The sequence below is a fragment of the Bombina bombina genome, chromosome 3, assembly GCF_027579735.1.
Source record: "Bombina bombina isolate aBomBom1 chromosome 3, aBomBom1.pri, whole genome shotgun sequence".
NCBI lineage: Eukaryota > Metazoa > Chordata > Amphibia > Anura > Bombinatoridae > Bombina > Bombina bombina.
In genome coordinates this window covers 1290633450-1290651774 of record NC_069501.1, presented here as the reverse complement: position 1 = coordinate 1290651774, position 18325 = coordinate 1290633450, and the positions used below count along the sequence as shown (strand labels likewise).

The following is an 18325-nucleotide window of genomic DNA, read 5'->3' as shown; positions in this document are numbered from 1 at the left end:
TATTCTATTGGCTATTCAAATCAGCCAATAGAATTAAAGTAGCTCACATCCGATTGGCTGATTTGAAATTGAAGGCTCAAATCAGCCAATAGGAATTCAAGGGACGTCATTTTTAATCGCGTCCCTTGAATTCCTATTCAGTGTACGGCGGCGATCGTATGAAGAGGATCCTCCACGCTCCGGCTCCGGTCTTCAGTTCCAGCGGTCTTCAGTTCCAGCATTGCCGATCTTCAGTTCCAGATGGACGGTCTTCAGCTCCGCGGTCATCGGTCTTCAACTCCTCCGCTCCAAGCCGGCTGGATCCTGGAAGAAGAAGATGTCGCCGCCTGGAAGAAGACACCTCCGCCTGGAACAGGACCTTCTCCGCCGGTCTTCAGGACAGGTAAGGAGCACTTGGGGGTTAGACTTAGGTTTTTTAAGGGGGGATTGGGTGGGTTAGAGTAGGGATATGTGGGTGGTGGGTTGTAATGGGGGTTGTTTTTTTTTACAGGCAAAAGAGCTGATTACTTTGGGGCAATGCCCCACAAAAGGCCCTTTTAAGGGCTGGTAATAGAGCTGTACACTTTTGTAATTTAGATTAGGGTAGGGAAATGTTTTTATTTTGGGGGGCTTTGTTATTTTAATAGGGGGCTTAGAGTAGGTGTAATTAGCTTAAAAATCTTGTAATCTTTTTTTATTTTTTTGTAATTTAGTGTTTGGTTTTTTTTGTAATTTAGTTTAGTTTATTTAATTGTATTTTAGTTTAGATAGTTGTAGTTTATTTAATTTATTGATAGTGTAGGTGTATTTGTAACTTAGGTTAGGATTTATTTTACAGGTAAATTGGTACTTATTTTAACTAGGTAGCTATTAAATAGTTATTAACTATTTAATAGCTATTGTACCTAGTTAAAATAAATACCAAGTTACCTGTAAAATAAATATAAACCCTAAAATAGCTACAATGTAATTATTAATAGGGGTTAATTTCCCTATAGCGCACATAATTCGTAATCTAGCTGTTAGTGGGGGTGCAAGACCAGAGTGTGCAACGGGTGAGCTAAGTTGTGAATTATTACCTGAGTAACGTGAGGACTCAGCCGTACCTATCTGCAGAATCTGATTGGTAACACTGATGATACTCTCTGCATCTCCCTGATCCACAATGTGACCGCCATATATAACCGAACCTAAGAGGGAGCAGCAGATAAGTAACTCAAATATCATAGCAAAACACTGAACTATTAACATAATACTACAGTATGCTCCCTCACACACTGTACCTGTCATGTAGCACAGAGCCCTCTCCCTCACACACTGTACCTGTCATGTAGCGCAGAGCCCCCTCACTCACACACTGTACCTGTCATGTAGCACAGAGCCCTCTCCCTCACACACTGTACCTGTCATGTAGCGCAGAGCCCTCTCACTCACACCCTGTACCTGTCATGTAGCGCACACTGTACCTGTCATGTAGCGCAGAGCCCTCTCACTCACACCCTGTACCTGTCATGTAGCGCACACTGTACCTGTCATGTAGCGCAGAGCCCCCTCACTCACACACTGTACCTGTCATGTAGCACAGAGCCCCCTCACTCACACACTGTACCTGTCATGTAGCGCAGAGCCCCCTCCCTCATACCCTGTACCTGTCATGTAGCACAGAGCCCTCTCCCTCATACCCTGTACCTGTCATGTAGCGCAGAGCCCCCTCACTTACACACTGTACCTGTCATGTAGCGCAGAGCCCTCTCCCTCACACCCTGTACCTGTCATGTAGCACAGAGCCCCCTCACTCACACACTGTACCTGTCATGTAGCGCAGAGCCCCCTCACTCACACACTGTACCTGTCATGTAGCACAGAGCCCCCTCACTCACACACTGTACCTGTCATGTAGCACAGAGCCCCCTCACTCACACACTGTACCTGTCATGTAGCGCAGAGCCCCCTCCCTCACACACTGTACCTGTCATGTAGCACAGAGCCCTCTCCCTCACACCCTGTACCTGTCATGTAGCACAGAGCCCTCTCCCTCACACCCTGTACCTGTCATGTAACACAGAGCCCTCTCCCTCACACCCTGTACCTGTCATGTAGCACAGAGCCCCCTCACTCACACCCTGTACCTGTCATGTAACACAGAGCCCTCTCCCTCACACCCTGTACCTGTCATGTAGCACAGAGCCCTCTCCCTCACACCCTGTACCTGTCATGTAGCATAGAGCCCTCTCCCTCACACCCTGTACCTGTCATGTAGCACAGAGCCCTCTCCCTCACACCCTGTACCTGTCATGTAGCACAGAGCCCTCTCCCTCACACCCTGTACCTGTCATGTAGCACAGAGCCCCCTCACTCACACACTGTACCTGTCATGTAGCACAGAGCCCTCTCCCTCACACACTGTACCTGTCATGTAGCACAGAGCCCTCTCCCTCACACACTGTACCTGTCATGTAGCGCAGAGCCCTCTCCATCACACACTGTACCTGTCATGTAGCGCAGAGCCCTCTCCCTCACACACTGTACCTGTCATGTAGCACAGAGCCCTCTCCCTCATAGCCTGTACCTGTAATGTAGCACAGAGCCCTCTCCCTCATACCCTGTACCTGTCATGTAGCACAGAGCCCTCTCCCTCACACCCTGTACCTGTCATGTAGCACAGAGCCCCCTCCCTCACACACTGTACCTGTCATGTAGCACAGAGCCCTCTCACTCACACACTGTACCTGTCATGTAGCACAGAGCCCTCTCCCTCACACACTGTACCTGTCATGTAGCACAGAGCCCTCTCCCTCACACACTGTACCTGTCATGTAGCACAGAGCCCTCTCCCTCACACCCTGTACCTGTCATGTAGCACAGAGCTCTCTCCCTCACACCCTGTACCTGTCATGTAGCACAGAGCCCCCTCACTCACACACTGTACCTGTCATGTAGCACAGAGCCTTCTCCCTCACACACTGTACCTGTCATGTAGCACAGAGCCCTCTCCCTCATACCCTGTACCTGTCATGTAGCACAGAGCCCTCTCCCTCATACCCTGTACCTGTCATGTAGCACAGAGCCCTCTCCCTCACACACTGTACCTGTCATGTAGCACAGAGCCCTCTCACTCACACCCTGTACCTGTCATGTAGCGCAGAGCTCCCTCCCTCACACCAAGGTACCTGTCATGTAGCACAGAACCCTCTCCCTCACACACTGTACCTGTCATGTAGCACAGAGCCCTCTCCCTCACACCCTGTACCTGTCATGTAGCACAGAGCCCTCTCCCTCACACCCTGTACCTGTCATGTAGCACAGAGCCTTCTCCCTCACACCCTGTACCTGTCATGTAGCACAGAGCCCTCTCCTTCACACCCTGTACCTGTCATGTAGCACAGAGCCTTCTCCCTCACACCCTGTACCTGTCATGTAGCACAGAGCCCCCTCCCTCACACCCTGTACCTGTCATGTAGCACAGAGCCCTCTGCCTCACACCCTGTACCTGTCATGTAGCACAGAGCTCTCTCCCTCACACCCTGTACCTGTCATGTAGCACAGAGCCCCCTCACTCACACACTGTACCTGTCATGTAGCACAGAGCCCTCTCCCTCACACACTGTACCTGTCATGTAGCACAGAGCCCTCTCCCTCACACACTGTACCTGTCATGTAGCACAGAGCCCTCTCCCTCACACACTGTACCTGTCATGTAGCACAGAGCCCTCTCCCTCACACCCTGTACCTGTCATGTAGCACAGAGCTCTCTCCCTCACACCCTGTACCTGTCATGTAGCACAGAGCCCTCTCCCTCACACACTATACCTGTCATGTAGCACAGAGCCCTCTCCCTCACACACTGTACCTGTCATGTAGCACAGAGCCCCCTCCCTCACACACTGTACCTGTCATGTAGCACAGAGCCCTCTCCCTCACACACTGTACCTGTCATGTAGCACAGAGCCCTCTCCCTCACACACTGTACCTGTCATGTAACACAGAGCCCCCTCACTCACACCCTGTACCTGTCATGTAGCACAGAGCCCTCTCCCTCACACACTGTACCTGTCATGTAGCACAGAGCCCTCTCCCTCACACACTATACCTGTCATGTAGCGCAGAGCACCCTCACTCACACACTGTACCTGTCATGTAGCACAGAGCCCTCTCCTTCACACCCTGTACCTGTCATGTAGCACAGAGCCCTCTCCCTCACACCCTGTACCTGTCATGTAGCACAGAGCCCTCTCCCTCATACCCTGTACCTGTCATGTAGCACAGAGCCCTCTCCCTCACACACTGTACCTGTCATGTAGCACAGAGCCCCCTCACTCACACACTGTACCTGTCATGTAGCACAGAGCCCTCTCCCTCACACACTGTACCTGTCATGTAGCACAGAGCCCCCTCACTCACACACTGTACCTGTCATGTAACACAGAGCCCCCTCACTCACACCCTGTACCTGTCATGTAGCACAGAGCCTTCTCCCTCACACCCTGTACCTGTCATGTAGCGGAGCCCCCTCACTCACACACTGTACCTGTCATGTAGCACAGAGCCTTCTCCCTCACACCCTGTACCTGTCATGTAGCGGAGCCCCCTCACTCACACCCTGTACCTGTCATGTAGCACAGAGCCCTCTCCCTCATACCCTGTACCTGTCATGTAGCACAGAGCCCTCTCCCTCACACACTGTACCTGTCATGTAGCACAGAGCCCTCTCCCTCACACACTGTACCTGTCATGTAGCACAGAGCCCTCTCCCTCACACCCTGTACCTGTCATGTAGCACAGAGCCCTCTCCCTCATACCCTGTACCTGTCATGTAGCACAGAGCCCCCTCACTCACACACTGTACCTGTCATGTAGCACAGAGCCCCCTCACTCACACACTGTACCTGTCATGTAGCACAGAGCCTTCTCCCTCACACCCTGTACCTGTCATGTAGCGGAGCCCCCTCACTCACACCCTGTACCTGTCATGTAGCACAGAGCCCTCTCCCTCATACCCTGTACCTGTCATGTAGCACAGAGCCCTCTCCCTCACACACTGTACCTGTCATGTAGCACAGAGCCCCCTCACTCACACACTGTACCTGTCATGTAGCACAGAGCCCTCTCCCTCATACCCTGTACCTGTCATGTAGCACAGAGCCCTCTCCCTCACACACTGTACCTGTCATGTAGCGCAGAGCCCCCTCCCTCACACACTGTACCTGTCATGTAGCGCAGAGCCCCCTCACTCACACACTGTACCTGTCATGTAGCGCAGAGCACCCTCACTCACACACTGTACCTGTCATGTAGCACAGAGCCCTCTCCCTCATACCCTGTACCTGTCATGTAGCACAGAGTCCTCTCCCTCACACCCTGTACCTGTCATGTAGCACAGAGCTCTCTCCCTCACACCCTGTACCTGTCATGTAGCACAGAGCCCTCTCCTTCACACCCTGTACCTGTCATGTAGCACAGAGCCCTCTCCCTCACACACTGTACCTGTCATGTAGCACAGAGCCCTCTCCCTCACACACTGTACCTGTCATGTAGCACAGAGCCCTCTCCCTCACACCCTGTACCTGTCATGTAGCACAGAGCCCTCTCCCTCACACACTGTACCTGTCATGTAGCACAGAGCCCCCTCACTCACACACTGTACCTGTCATGTAGCACAGAGCCCCCTCACTCACACACTGTACCTGTCATGTAGCACAGAGCCTTCTCCCTCACACCCTGTACCTGTCATGTAGCACAGAGCCCTCTCCCTCACACACTGTACCTGTCATGTAGCACAGAGCCCTCTCCCTCACACACTGTACCTGTCATGTAGCACAGAGCCCTCTCCCTCACACCCTGTACCTGTCATGTAGCACAGAGCCCTCTCCCTCACACACTGTACCTGTCATGTAGCACAGAGCCCCCTCACTCACACACTGTACCTGTCATGTAGCACAGAGCCCCCTCACTCACACCCTGTACCTGTCATGTAGCACAGAGCCTTCTCCCTCACACCCTGTACCTGTCATGTAGCGGAGCCCCCTCACTCACACACTGTACCTGTCATGTAGCACAGAGCCTTCTCCCTCACACCCTGTACCTGTCATGTAGCGGAGCCCCCTCACTCACACCCTGTACCTGTCATGTAGCACAGAGCCCCCTCCCTCACACACTGTACCTGTCATGTAGCACAGAGCCCTCTCCCTCATACCCTGTACCTGTCATGTAGCACAGAGCCCTCTCCCTCACACACTGTACCTGTCATGTAGCACAGAGCCCCCTCACTCACACACTGTACCTGTCATGTAGCACAGAGCCCTCTCCCTCATACCCTGTACCTGTCATGTAGCACAGAGCCCTCTCCCTCACACACTGTACCTGTCATGTAGCACAGAGCCCTCTCCCTCACACCCTGTACCTGTCATGTAGCACAGAGCCCTCTCCCTCATACCCTGTACCTGTCATGTAGCACAGAGCCCCCTCACTCACACACTGTACCTGTCATGTAGCACAGAGCCCCCTCACTCACACACTGTACCTGTCATGTAGCACAGAGCCCTCTCCCTCACACACTGTACCTGTCATGTAGCACAGAGCCCCCTCACTCACACACTGTACCTGTCATGTAGCACAGAGCCCCCTCACTCACACACTGTACCTGTCATGTAGCACAGAGCCCTCTCCCTCACACACTGTACCTGTCATGTAGCACAGAGCCCTCTCCCTCACACCCTGTACCTGTCATGTAACACAGAGCCCCCTCACTCACACCCTGTACCTGTCATGTAGCACAGAGCCCCCTCACTCACACCCTGTACCTGTCATGTAGCACAGAGCCCTCTCCCTCACACCCTGTACCTGTCATGTAGCACAGAGCCCTCTCCCTCACACCCTGTACCTGTCATGTAGCACAGAGCCCTCACCCTCACACCCTGTACCTGTCATGTAGCACAGAGCCTTCTCCCTCACACCCTGTACCTGTCATGTAGCGGAGCCCCCTCACTCACACACTGTACCTGTCATGTAGCACAGAGCCCCCTCCCTCACACCCTGTACCTGTCATGTAGCGCAGGGCATCCTCCCAGTTCTCACACACAGATTTCATTCTGTTCAGAGTATACTGTGTAATTTGGAGATCTTCATGACACCTATGTGAGAGGCACAACAGCTTTATATAACAGTAGACGTACTGTGTAGTTTTCTCAGGCAGAGACAGATATTATTACCAATCCTCACTGCTTATAAAATGAACGCATTAACGCCATGCATAGTGTAATCAGTTAGTATACGGTTCCTACATAAAGGTCTAGTTTACAAGTGGAGCTATAAATATCATTAGACCTCGCTAGGATTAGCACCCAACCTGGTATTGCAAGTTCATGGTAAAACAGAATGACACATTGTGAGTGATGAATTACACATGTACAGATATAAAGTATTGCACCCATATGTATACAGACTAAATATAAAAAGGGTTTAAAATGGATGTTTTAGATAAAATTGTGTGTGACCCAGGTCTTCCCTATCACCACAAGCTACATACCTATTACCTGCTGTATACTGGGGGCCAAGGGCCACAATTAGACACAAACTTGTAGCGACTATAGAGCTTAAGCGCCACCCCGTCATATGTTACCCATGCAGCCCATCCACCCGCAGCCATATCTCTCACCAGGGGTAGGTTTCTGTCTGTAGTGAGCGGTTGTACAGCTGCCGGCGGAGCAGGGTGCTGTGCAGGGTTAATAGCTGCTGGTCCATATTGTACTGAGCCTCAGACACTGACACTTCAGATAAGTGACCACAGTTGTGCTCCAGTGCAAAGTGAAGGTCGGAGAACAGTGTGCAGCGCACATTAAATGAAACACGTCGTATGCACACTACAAAAAAGAGCAAAACCACAGTAAGAAACATAACACAGAGCAGAGCAATACATAACACAGAGACAGAAACAGAGCACGGTGAGATACACAGCACAGAGACAGAACACAGTGAGATACACAGCACACAGACAGAATACAGTGAGATACACAGCACAGAGACAGAATAAAGTGAGATACACAGCACAGAGACAGAACACAGTGAGATACACAGCACAGAGACAGAACACAGTGAGATACACAGCACAGAGACAGAGACAGAACACAGTGAGATACACAGCACAGAGACAGAACACAGTGAGATACACAGCACAGAGACAGAACACAGTGAGATACACAGCACAGAGACAGAACACAGTGAGATACACAGCACAGAGACAGAACACAGTGAGATACACAGCACAGAGACAGAACACAGTGAGATACACAGCACAGAGACAGAACACAGTGAGATACACAGCACAGAGACAGAACACAGTGAGATACACAGCACAGAGACAGAATACAGTGAGATACACAGCACAGAGACAGAACACAGTGAGATACACAGCACAGAGACAGAACACAGTGAGATACACAGCACAGAGACAGAACACAGTGAGATACACAGCACAGAGACAGAACACAGTGAGATACACAGCACAGAGACAGAACACAGTGAGATACACAGCACAGAGACAGAAACAGAACACAGTGAGATACACAGCACAGAGACAGAATACAGTGAGATACACAGCACAGAGACAGAACACAGTGAGATACACAGCACAGAGACAGAACACAGTGAGATACACAGCACAGATACAGAAACAGAATACAGTGAGATACACAGCACAGAGACAGAAACAGAATACAGTGAGATACACAGCACAGAGACAGAACACAGTGAGACACACAGCACAGAGACAGAACACAGTGAGATACACAGCACAGAGACAGAACACAGTGAGATACACAGCACAGAGACAGAACACAGTGAGATACACAGCACAGAGACAGAACACAGTGAGACACACAGCACAGAGACAGAACACAGTGAGATACACAGCACAGAGACAGAACACAGTGAGATACACAGCACAGAGACAGAATACAGTGAGATACACAGCACAGAGACAGAAACAGAACACAGTGAGATACACAGCACAGAGACAGAACACAGTGAGATACACAGCACAGAGACAAATCACAGTGAGATACACAGCACAGAAACAGAACACAGTGAGATACACAGCACAGAGACAGAACACAGTGAGATACACAGCACAGATACAGAAACAGAACACAGTGAGATACACAGCACAGAGACAGAAACAGAACACAGTGAGACACACAGCACAGAGACAGAACACAGTGAGATACACAGCACAGAGACAGAGCACAGTGAGATACACAGCACAGAGACAGAACACAGTGAGATACACAGCACAGAGACAGAACACAGTGAGATACACAGCACAGAGACAGAACACAGTGAGATACACAGCACAGAGACAGAACACAGTGAGATACACAGCACAGAGACAGAATACAGTGAGATACACAGCACAGAGACAGAACACAGTGAGATACACAGCACAGAGACAGAAACAGAGCACAGTGAGACACACAGCACAGAGACAGAAACAGAATACAGTGAGATACACAGCACAGAGACAGAACACAGTGAGATACACAGCACAGAGACAGAAACAGAATACAGTGAGATACACAGCACAGAGACAGAACACAGTGAGATACACAGCACAGATACAGAAACAGAATACAGTGAGATACACAGCACAGAGACAGAAACAGAATACAGTGAGATACACAGCACAGAGACAGAACACAGTGAGATACACAGCACAGATACAGAAACAGAATACAGTGAGATACACAGCACAGAGACAGAAACAGAATACAGTGAGATACACAGCACAGAGACAGAACACAGTGAGACACACAGCACAGAGACAGAACACAGTGAGACACACAGCACAGAGACAGAACACAGTGAGACACACAGCACAGAGACAGAACACAGTGAGATACACAGCACAGAGACAGAACACAGTAAGATACACAGCACAGAGACAGAACACAGTGAGATACACAGCACAGAGACAGAACACAGTGAGACACACAGCACAGAGACAGAACACAGTGAGATACACAGCACAGAGACAGAACACAGTGAGATACACAGCACAGAGACAGAATACAGTGAGATACACAGCACAGAGACAGAAACAGAACACAGTGAGATACACAGCACAGAGACAGAACACAGTGAGATACACAGCACAGAGACAGAACACAGTGAGATACACAGCACAGAGACAGAGCACAGTGAGATACACAGCACAGAAACAGAACACAGTGAGATACACAGCACAGAGACAGAACACAGTGAGATACACAGCACAGATACAGAAACAGAACACAGTGAGATACACAGCACAGAGACAGAAACAGAACACAGTGAGACACACAGCACAGAGACAGAACACAGTGAGATACACAGCACAGAGACAGAGCACAGTGAGATACACAGCACAGAGACAGAACACAGTGAGATACACAGCACAGAGACGGAAACAGAGCACAGTGAGATACACAGCACAGAGACAGAAACAGAGAACGGTGAGATACACAGCACAGAGACAGAACACAGTGAGATACACAGCACAGAGACAGAACACAGTGAGATACACAGCACAGAGACAGAAACAGAACACAGTGAGATACACAGCACAGAGACAGAAACAGAGAACGGTGAGATACACAGCACAGAGACAGAAACAGAGCACAGTGAGATACACAGCACAGAGACAGAACACAGTGAGATACACAGCACAGATACAGAACACAGTGAGATACACAGCACAGAGACAGAAACAGAACACACTGAGATACACAGCACAGAGACAGAAACAGAGAACGGTGAGATACACAGCACAGAGACAGAACACAGTGAGATACACAGCACAGAGACAGAAACAGAACACAGTGAGATACACAGCACAGAGACAGAAACAGATGAACGGTGAGATACACAGCACAGAGACAGAAACAGAGCACAGTGAGATACACAGCACAGGAAACAGAACACAGTGAGATACACAGCACAGAGACAGAAACAGAACACAGTGAGATACACAGCACAGAGACAGAACACAGTGAGATACACAGCACAGAAACAGAACACAGTGAGATACACCGCACAAAGACAGAATACAGTGAGATACACAGCACAGAGACAGAAACAGAGAACGGTGAGATACACAGCACAGAGACAGAAACAGAACACAGTGAGATACACAGCACAGAGACAGAAACAGAGAACGGTGAGATACACAGCACAGAGACAGAACACAGTGAGACACACAGCACAGAGACAGAATACAGTGAGATACACAGCACAGAAACAGAACACAGTGAGATACACAGCACAGAGACAGAATACAGTGAGATACACAGCACAGAGACAGAACACAGTGAGATACACAGCACAGAGACAGAACACAGTGAGATACACAGCACAGAGACAGAAACAGAGCACAGTGAGATACACAGCACAGAGACAGAAACAGAATACAGTGAGATACACAGCACAGAGACAGAAACAGAATACAGTGAGATACACAGCACAGAGACAGAACACAGTGAGATACACAGCACAGATACAGAAACAGAATACAGTGAGATACACAGCACAGAGACAGAAACAGAATACAGTGAGATACACAGCACAGAGACAGAACACAGTGAGACACACAGCACAGAGACAGAACACAGTGAGACACACAGCACAGAGACAGAACACAGTGAGACACACAGCACAGAGACAGAACACAGTGAGATACACAGCACAGAGACAGAACACAGTAAGATACACAGCACAGAGACAGAACACAGTGAGATACACAGCACAGAGACAGAACACAGTGAGATACACAGCACAGAGACAGAACACAGTGAGATACACAGCACAGAGACAGAATACAGTGAGATACACAGCACAGAGACAGAAACAGAACACAGTGAGATACACAGCACAGAGACAGAACACAGTGAGATACACAGCACAGAGACAGAACACAGTGAGATACACAGCACAGAGACAGAGCACAGTGAGATACACAGCACAGAAACAGAACACAGTGAGATACACAGCACAGAGACAGAACACAGTGAGATACACAGCACAGATACAGAAACAGAACACAGTGAGATACACAGCACAGAGACAGAAACAGAACACAGTGAGACACACAGCACAGAGACAGAACACAGTGAGATACACAGCACAGAGACAGAGCACAGTGAGATACACAGCACAGAGACAGAACACAGTGAGATACACAGCACAGAGACGGAAACAGAGCACAGTGAGATACACAGCACAGAGACAGAAACAGAGAACGGTGAGATACACAGCACAGAGACAGAACACAGTGAGATACACAGCACAGAGACAGAACACAGTGAGATACACAGCACAGAGACAGAAACAGAACACACTGAGATACACAGCACAGAGACAGAAACAGAGAACCGTGAGATACACAGCACAGAGACAGAACACAGTGAGATACACAGCACAGAGACAGAAACAGAACACAGTGAGATACACAGCACAGAGACAGAAACAGAGAACGGTGAGACACACAGCACAGAGACAGAACACAGTGAGACACACAGCACAGAGACAGAACACAGTGAGATACACAGCACAGAGACAGAACACAGTAAGATACACAGCACAGAGACAGAACACAGTGAGATACACAGCACAGAGACAGAACACAGTGAGACACACAGCACAGAGACAGAACACAGTGAGATACACAGCACAGAGACAGAACACAGTGAGATACACAGCACAGAGACAGAATACAGTGAGATACACAGCACAGAGACAGAAACAGAACACAGTGAGATACACAGCACAGAGACAGAACACAGTGAGATACACAGCACAGAGACAGAACACAGTGAGATACACAGCACAGAGACAGAGCACAGTGAGATACACAGCACAGAAACAGAACACAGTGAGATACACAGCACAGAGACAGAACACAGTGAGATACACAGCACAGATACAGAAACAGAACACAGTGAGATACACAGCACAGAGACAGAAACAGAACACAGTGAGACACACAGCACAGAGACAGAACACAGTGAGATACACAGCACAGAGACAGAGCACAGTGAGATACACAGCACCAGAGACAGAACACAGTGACGATACAAGCACAGAGCAGAAACAGAGCACAGTGAGATACACAGCACAGAGACAGAAACAGAGAACGAGTGAGATACACCGCACAGAGACAGAACATCAGTGAGATACACAGCACAGAGACAGAACACAGTGAGATACACAGCACCAGAGACAGAACCCGAACAGTGAGATACACAGCACAGAGACAGCAACAGAGCACCGGTGAGATACACAGCACAGGAGACAGAAACAGAGACAGTGAGATACACAGCACAGAGACAGAACACAGTGAGATACACAGCACCGAATACAGAAACACAGTGAGATACACAGCACAGAGACAGAAACAGCACACACTGAGATACACAGCCCAGAGACAGAACAGAGAAGAACCGGTGAGATACACAGCACAGAGACAGGAACACAGTGAGATACACAGCACAGAGGCCAGAAACAGAACACGCTGAGATACACAGCACAGAGACAGAAACAGAGACGGTGAGATACACAGCACAGAGACAGAAACAGAGCACAGTGAGATACCAGCACAGAACAGAACACAGTGAGATACACAGCACAAGAGACAGAAACAGAACACAGTGAGATACACAGCCACAGAGACAGAACACAGTGAGATACACAGCACAGAAAACAGAACCACGTGCAGATACACCGCACAAAGACCAGATACAGTGAGATACACAGCACAGAGACAGAACACAGTGAGATACACAGCACAGAGACAGAAACAGAACCACCAGTGATGATACACAGCACAGAGACAGAAACAGAGAACGGTGTGAGATACACAGCACCAGAGACAGAACACAGTGAGACACAACAGCACAGAGACAGAATACCGTGAGATACACAGCCACAGAAACCAGAACACGTGAGATACACAGCACAGAGACAGAATACAGTGAGATACACAGCACAGAGGACAGAACACAGTGAGATACACAGGCACAGAGACAGAACACAGTGAGATACACAGCACAGAGACAGAAACAGAGCACAGTGAGATACACAGCACAGAGACAGAAACAGAATACAGTGAGATACACAGCACAGAGACAGAAACAGAATACAGTGAGATACACAGCACAGAGACAGAACACAGTGAGATACACAGCACAGATACAGAAACAGAATACAGTGAGATACACAGCACAGAGACAGAAACAGAATACAGTGAGATACACAGCACAGAGACAGAACACAGTGAGACACACAGCACAGAGACAGAACACAGTGAGACACACAGCACAGAGACAGAACACAGTGAGACACACAGCACAGAGACAGAACACAGTGAGATACACAGCACAGAGACAGAACACAGTGAGATACACAGCACAGAGACAGAATACAGTGAGATACACAGCACAGAGACAGAACACAGTGAGATACACAGCACAGAGACAGAACACAGTGAGACACACAGCACAGAGACAGAACACAGTGAGATACACAGCACAGAGACAGAACACAGTGAGATACACAGCACAGAGACAGAACACAGTGAGATACACAGCACAGAGACAGAAGACAGAACACAGTGAGATACACAGCACAGAGACAGAACACAGTGAGACTACACATGCACGAGAACAGAAAACAGTGAGATACACAGCACAGAGACAGAGCACAGTGAGATACACAGCACAGAAACAGAAACAGAACACAGTGAGATTCACAGCAGCAGACAGACAGAACCAGTGAGATATACAGCACAAGACAGAAACAGAACTCAGTGAGATACACAGCACAGAGACAGAAACAGAACACAGTGAGATACACAGCACAGAGACAGAACACAGTGAGATACACAGCACAGAGACAGAACACAGTGAGATACACAGCACAGAGACAGAACACAGTGAGATACACAGCACAGAGACGGAAACAGAGCACAGTGAGATACACAGCACAGAGACAGAACACAGTGAGATACACAGCACAGAGACAGAAACACAGTGAGATACACAGCACAGAGACAGAACACAGTGAGATACACAGCACAGAGACAGAAACAGAACACAGTGAGATACACAGCACAGAGACAGAAACAGAGAACGGTGAGATACACAGCACAGAGACAGAAACAGAGCACAGTGAGATACACAGCACAGAGACAGAACACAGTGAGATACACAGCACAGATACAGAACACAGTGAGATACACAGCACAGAGACAGAAACAGAACACACTGAGATACACAGCACAGAGACAGAAACAGAGAACGGTGAGATACACAGCACAGAGACAGAACACAGTGAGATACACAGCACAGAGACAGAAACAGAACACAGTGAGATACACAGCACAGAGACAGAAACAGAGAACGGTGAGATACACAGCACAGAGACAGAAACAGAGCACAGTGAGATACACAGCACAGAAACAGAACACAGTGAGATACACAGCACAGAGACAGAAACAGAACACAGTGAGATACACAGCACAGAGACAGAACACAGTGAGATACACAGCACAGAAACAGAACACAGTGAGATACACAGCACAGAGACAGAACAAGTGAGATACACAGCAACAGAGACAGAACAAGTGAGATACACAGCACAGAGACAGAAACAGAATACACAGTGAGATACACAGCACAGAGACAGAAACAGAGAACGGTTGAGGATTACACAGCACAGACACAGAACACAGTGAGACCACACAGCACAGAGGACAGAATACAAGTGAGAATACACAGCACAGAAACAGAACAGCAGTGAGATACACAGCACAGGAGAGCAGAATAACAGTTGAGGATACACAGCACAGAGACAGAACACAGTGAGATACACAGCATAGAGACAGAAACATACACAGTTGAGATACACAGCACAGAGACAGAAACAGAAGCACAGTGAGTTACACAGCACAGAGACCAGGAAACAGAGAACGGTGAGATACACAGCACAGAGACAGAAAACAGACACAGTGAGATACACAGCACAGAGACAGATCACAGTGAGTATACAGACAGCAGACAGAACAGAACACAGTGAGATACACAGCACAGAGACAGAAACAGAACACAGTGAGATACACAGCACAGAGACAGAAACAGAGCACAGTGAGATACACAGCACAGAGACAGAAACAGAATACAGTGAGATACACAGCACAGAGACAGAAACAGAATACAGTGAGATACACAGCACAGAGACAGAAACAGAACACAGTAAGATACACAGCACAGAGACAGAATTCAGTGAGATACACAGCACAGAGACAGAAACAGAACACAGTGAGATACACAGCACAGAGACAGAATTCAGTGAGATACACAGCACAGAGACAGAAACAGAACACAGTGAGACACACAGCACAGAGACAGAATACAGTGAGATACACAGCACAGAGACAGAATACAGTGAGATACACAGCACAGAACCAGAACACAGTGAGATACACAGCACAGAGACAGAACACAGTGAGATACACAGCACAGAGACAGAACACAGTGAGATACACAGCACAGAGACAGAACACAGTGAGATGCCACAGCAACAGAGACAGAAACAGAACACAGTGAGATACACAGCACAGAACCAGAACACAGTGAGACACACAGCACAGAGACAGAACACAGTGAGACACACAGCACAGAGACAGACACAGTGAGATACACAGCACAGAGACAGAACACAGTGAGATACACAGCACAGAACCAGAACACAGTGAGATACACAGCACAGAGACAGAACACAGTGAGATACACAGCACAGAGGACAGAACTACAGTGAGATACACAGCACAGAGACAGAACACAGTAAGATACCACAGCACAGAGTCAGAACACAGTGAGATACACAGCACAGAGATAGAACACAGTGAGATACACAGCACAGAGACAGAACACAGTGAGATACACAGCACAGAGACAGAACACAGTGAGATACACAGCACAGAGACAGAAAACAGAACACAGTGAGATACACAGCACAGAGACAGAACACAGTGAGATACACAGCACAGAGGACAGAGCACAGTGAGATACACAGCACAGAGACAGAACACAGTGAGATACACAGCACAGAGACAGAACACAGTGAGATACACAGCACAGAGACGGAAACAGAGCACAGTGAGATACACAGCACAGAGACAGAAACAGAATACAGTGAGATACACAGCACAGAGACAGAAACAGAATACAGTGAGATACACAGCACAGAGACAGAACACAGTGAGACACACAGCACAGAGACAGAACACAGTGAGACACACAGCACAGAGACAGAACACAGTGAGACACACAGCACAGAGACAGAACACAGTGAGATACACAGCACAGAGACAGAAACAGAACACGCTGAGATACACAGCACAGAGACAGAAACAGAGAACGGTGAGATACACAGCACAGAGACAGAACACAGTGAGATACACAGCACAGAGACAGAAACAGAACACAGTGAGATACACAGCACAGAGACAGAAACAGAGAACGGTGAGATACACAGCACAGAGACAGAAACAGAGCACAGTGAGATACACAGCACAGAAACAGAACACAGTGAGATACACAGCACAGAGACAGAAACAGAACACAGTGAGATACACAGCACAGAGACAGAACACAGTGAGATACACAGCACAGAAACAGAACACAGTGAGATACACCGCACAAAGACAGAATACAGTGAGATACACAGCACAGAGACAGAACACAGTGAGATACACAGCACAGAGACAGAAACAGAACACAGTGAGATACACAGCACAGAGACAGAAACAGAGAACGGTGAGATACACATCACAGAGACAGAATACAGTGAGATACACAGCACAGAAACAGAACACAGTGAGATACACAGCACAGAGACAGAATACAGTGAGATACACAGCACAGAGACAGAACACAGTGAGATACACAGCACAGAGACAGAACACAGTGAGATACACAGCACAGAGACAGAAACAGAACACAGTGAGATACACAGCACAGAGACAGAAACAGAGAACGGTGAGACACACAGCACAGAGACAGAATACAGTGAGATACACAGCACAGAAACAGAACACAGTGAGATACACAGCACAGAGACAGAATACAGTGAGATACACAGCACAGAGACAGAACACAGTGAGATACACAGCACAGAGACAGAACACAGTGAGATACACAGCACAGAGACAGAAACAGAGCACAGTGAGATACACAGCACAGAGACAGAAACAGAACACAGTGAGATACACAGCACAGAGACAGAAACAGAACACAGTGAGATACACAGCACAGAGACAGAA

The 18325-nt window shown here is 48.5% G+C and overlaps 1 protein-coding gene across 1 annotated transcript in view; it reads right to left on the bottom strand.

Annotated features, from left to right (window-relative positions):
- DNHD1 (dynein heavy chain domain 1) overlaps positions 1–18325 on the bottom strand; it is a 1127964-nt gene that overhangs the window by 85487 nt on the left and 1024152 nt on the right. The window contains exons 36-38 of the mRNA XM_053705693.1: positions 7634–7838; positions 7018–7109; positions 1059–1169 (exon numbers count right to left, since the gene is read on the bottom strand). Of these exons, the coding sequence (XP_053561668.1) occupies positions 1059–1169; positions 7018–7109; positions 7634–7838 (408 nt within the window). The remainder of the gene's footprint in view (positions 1–1058; positions 1170–7017; positions 7110–7633; positions 7839–18325) is intronic.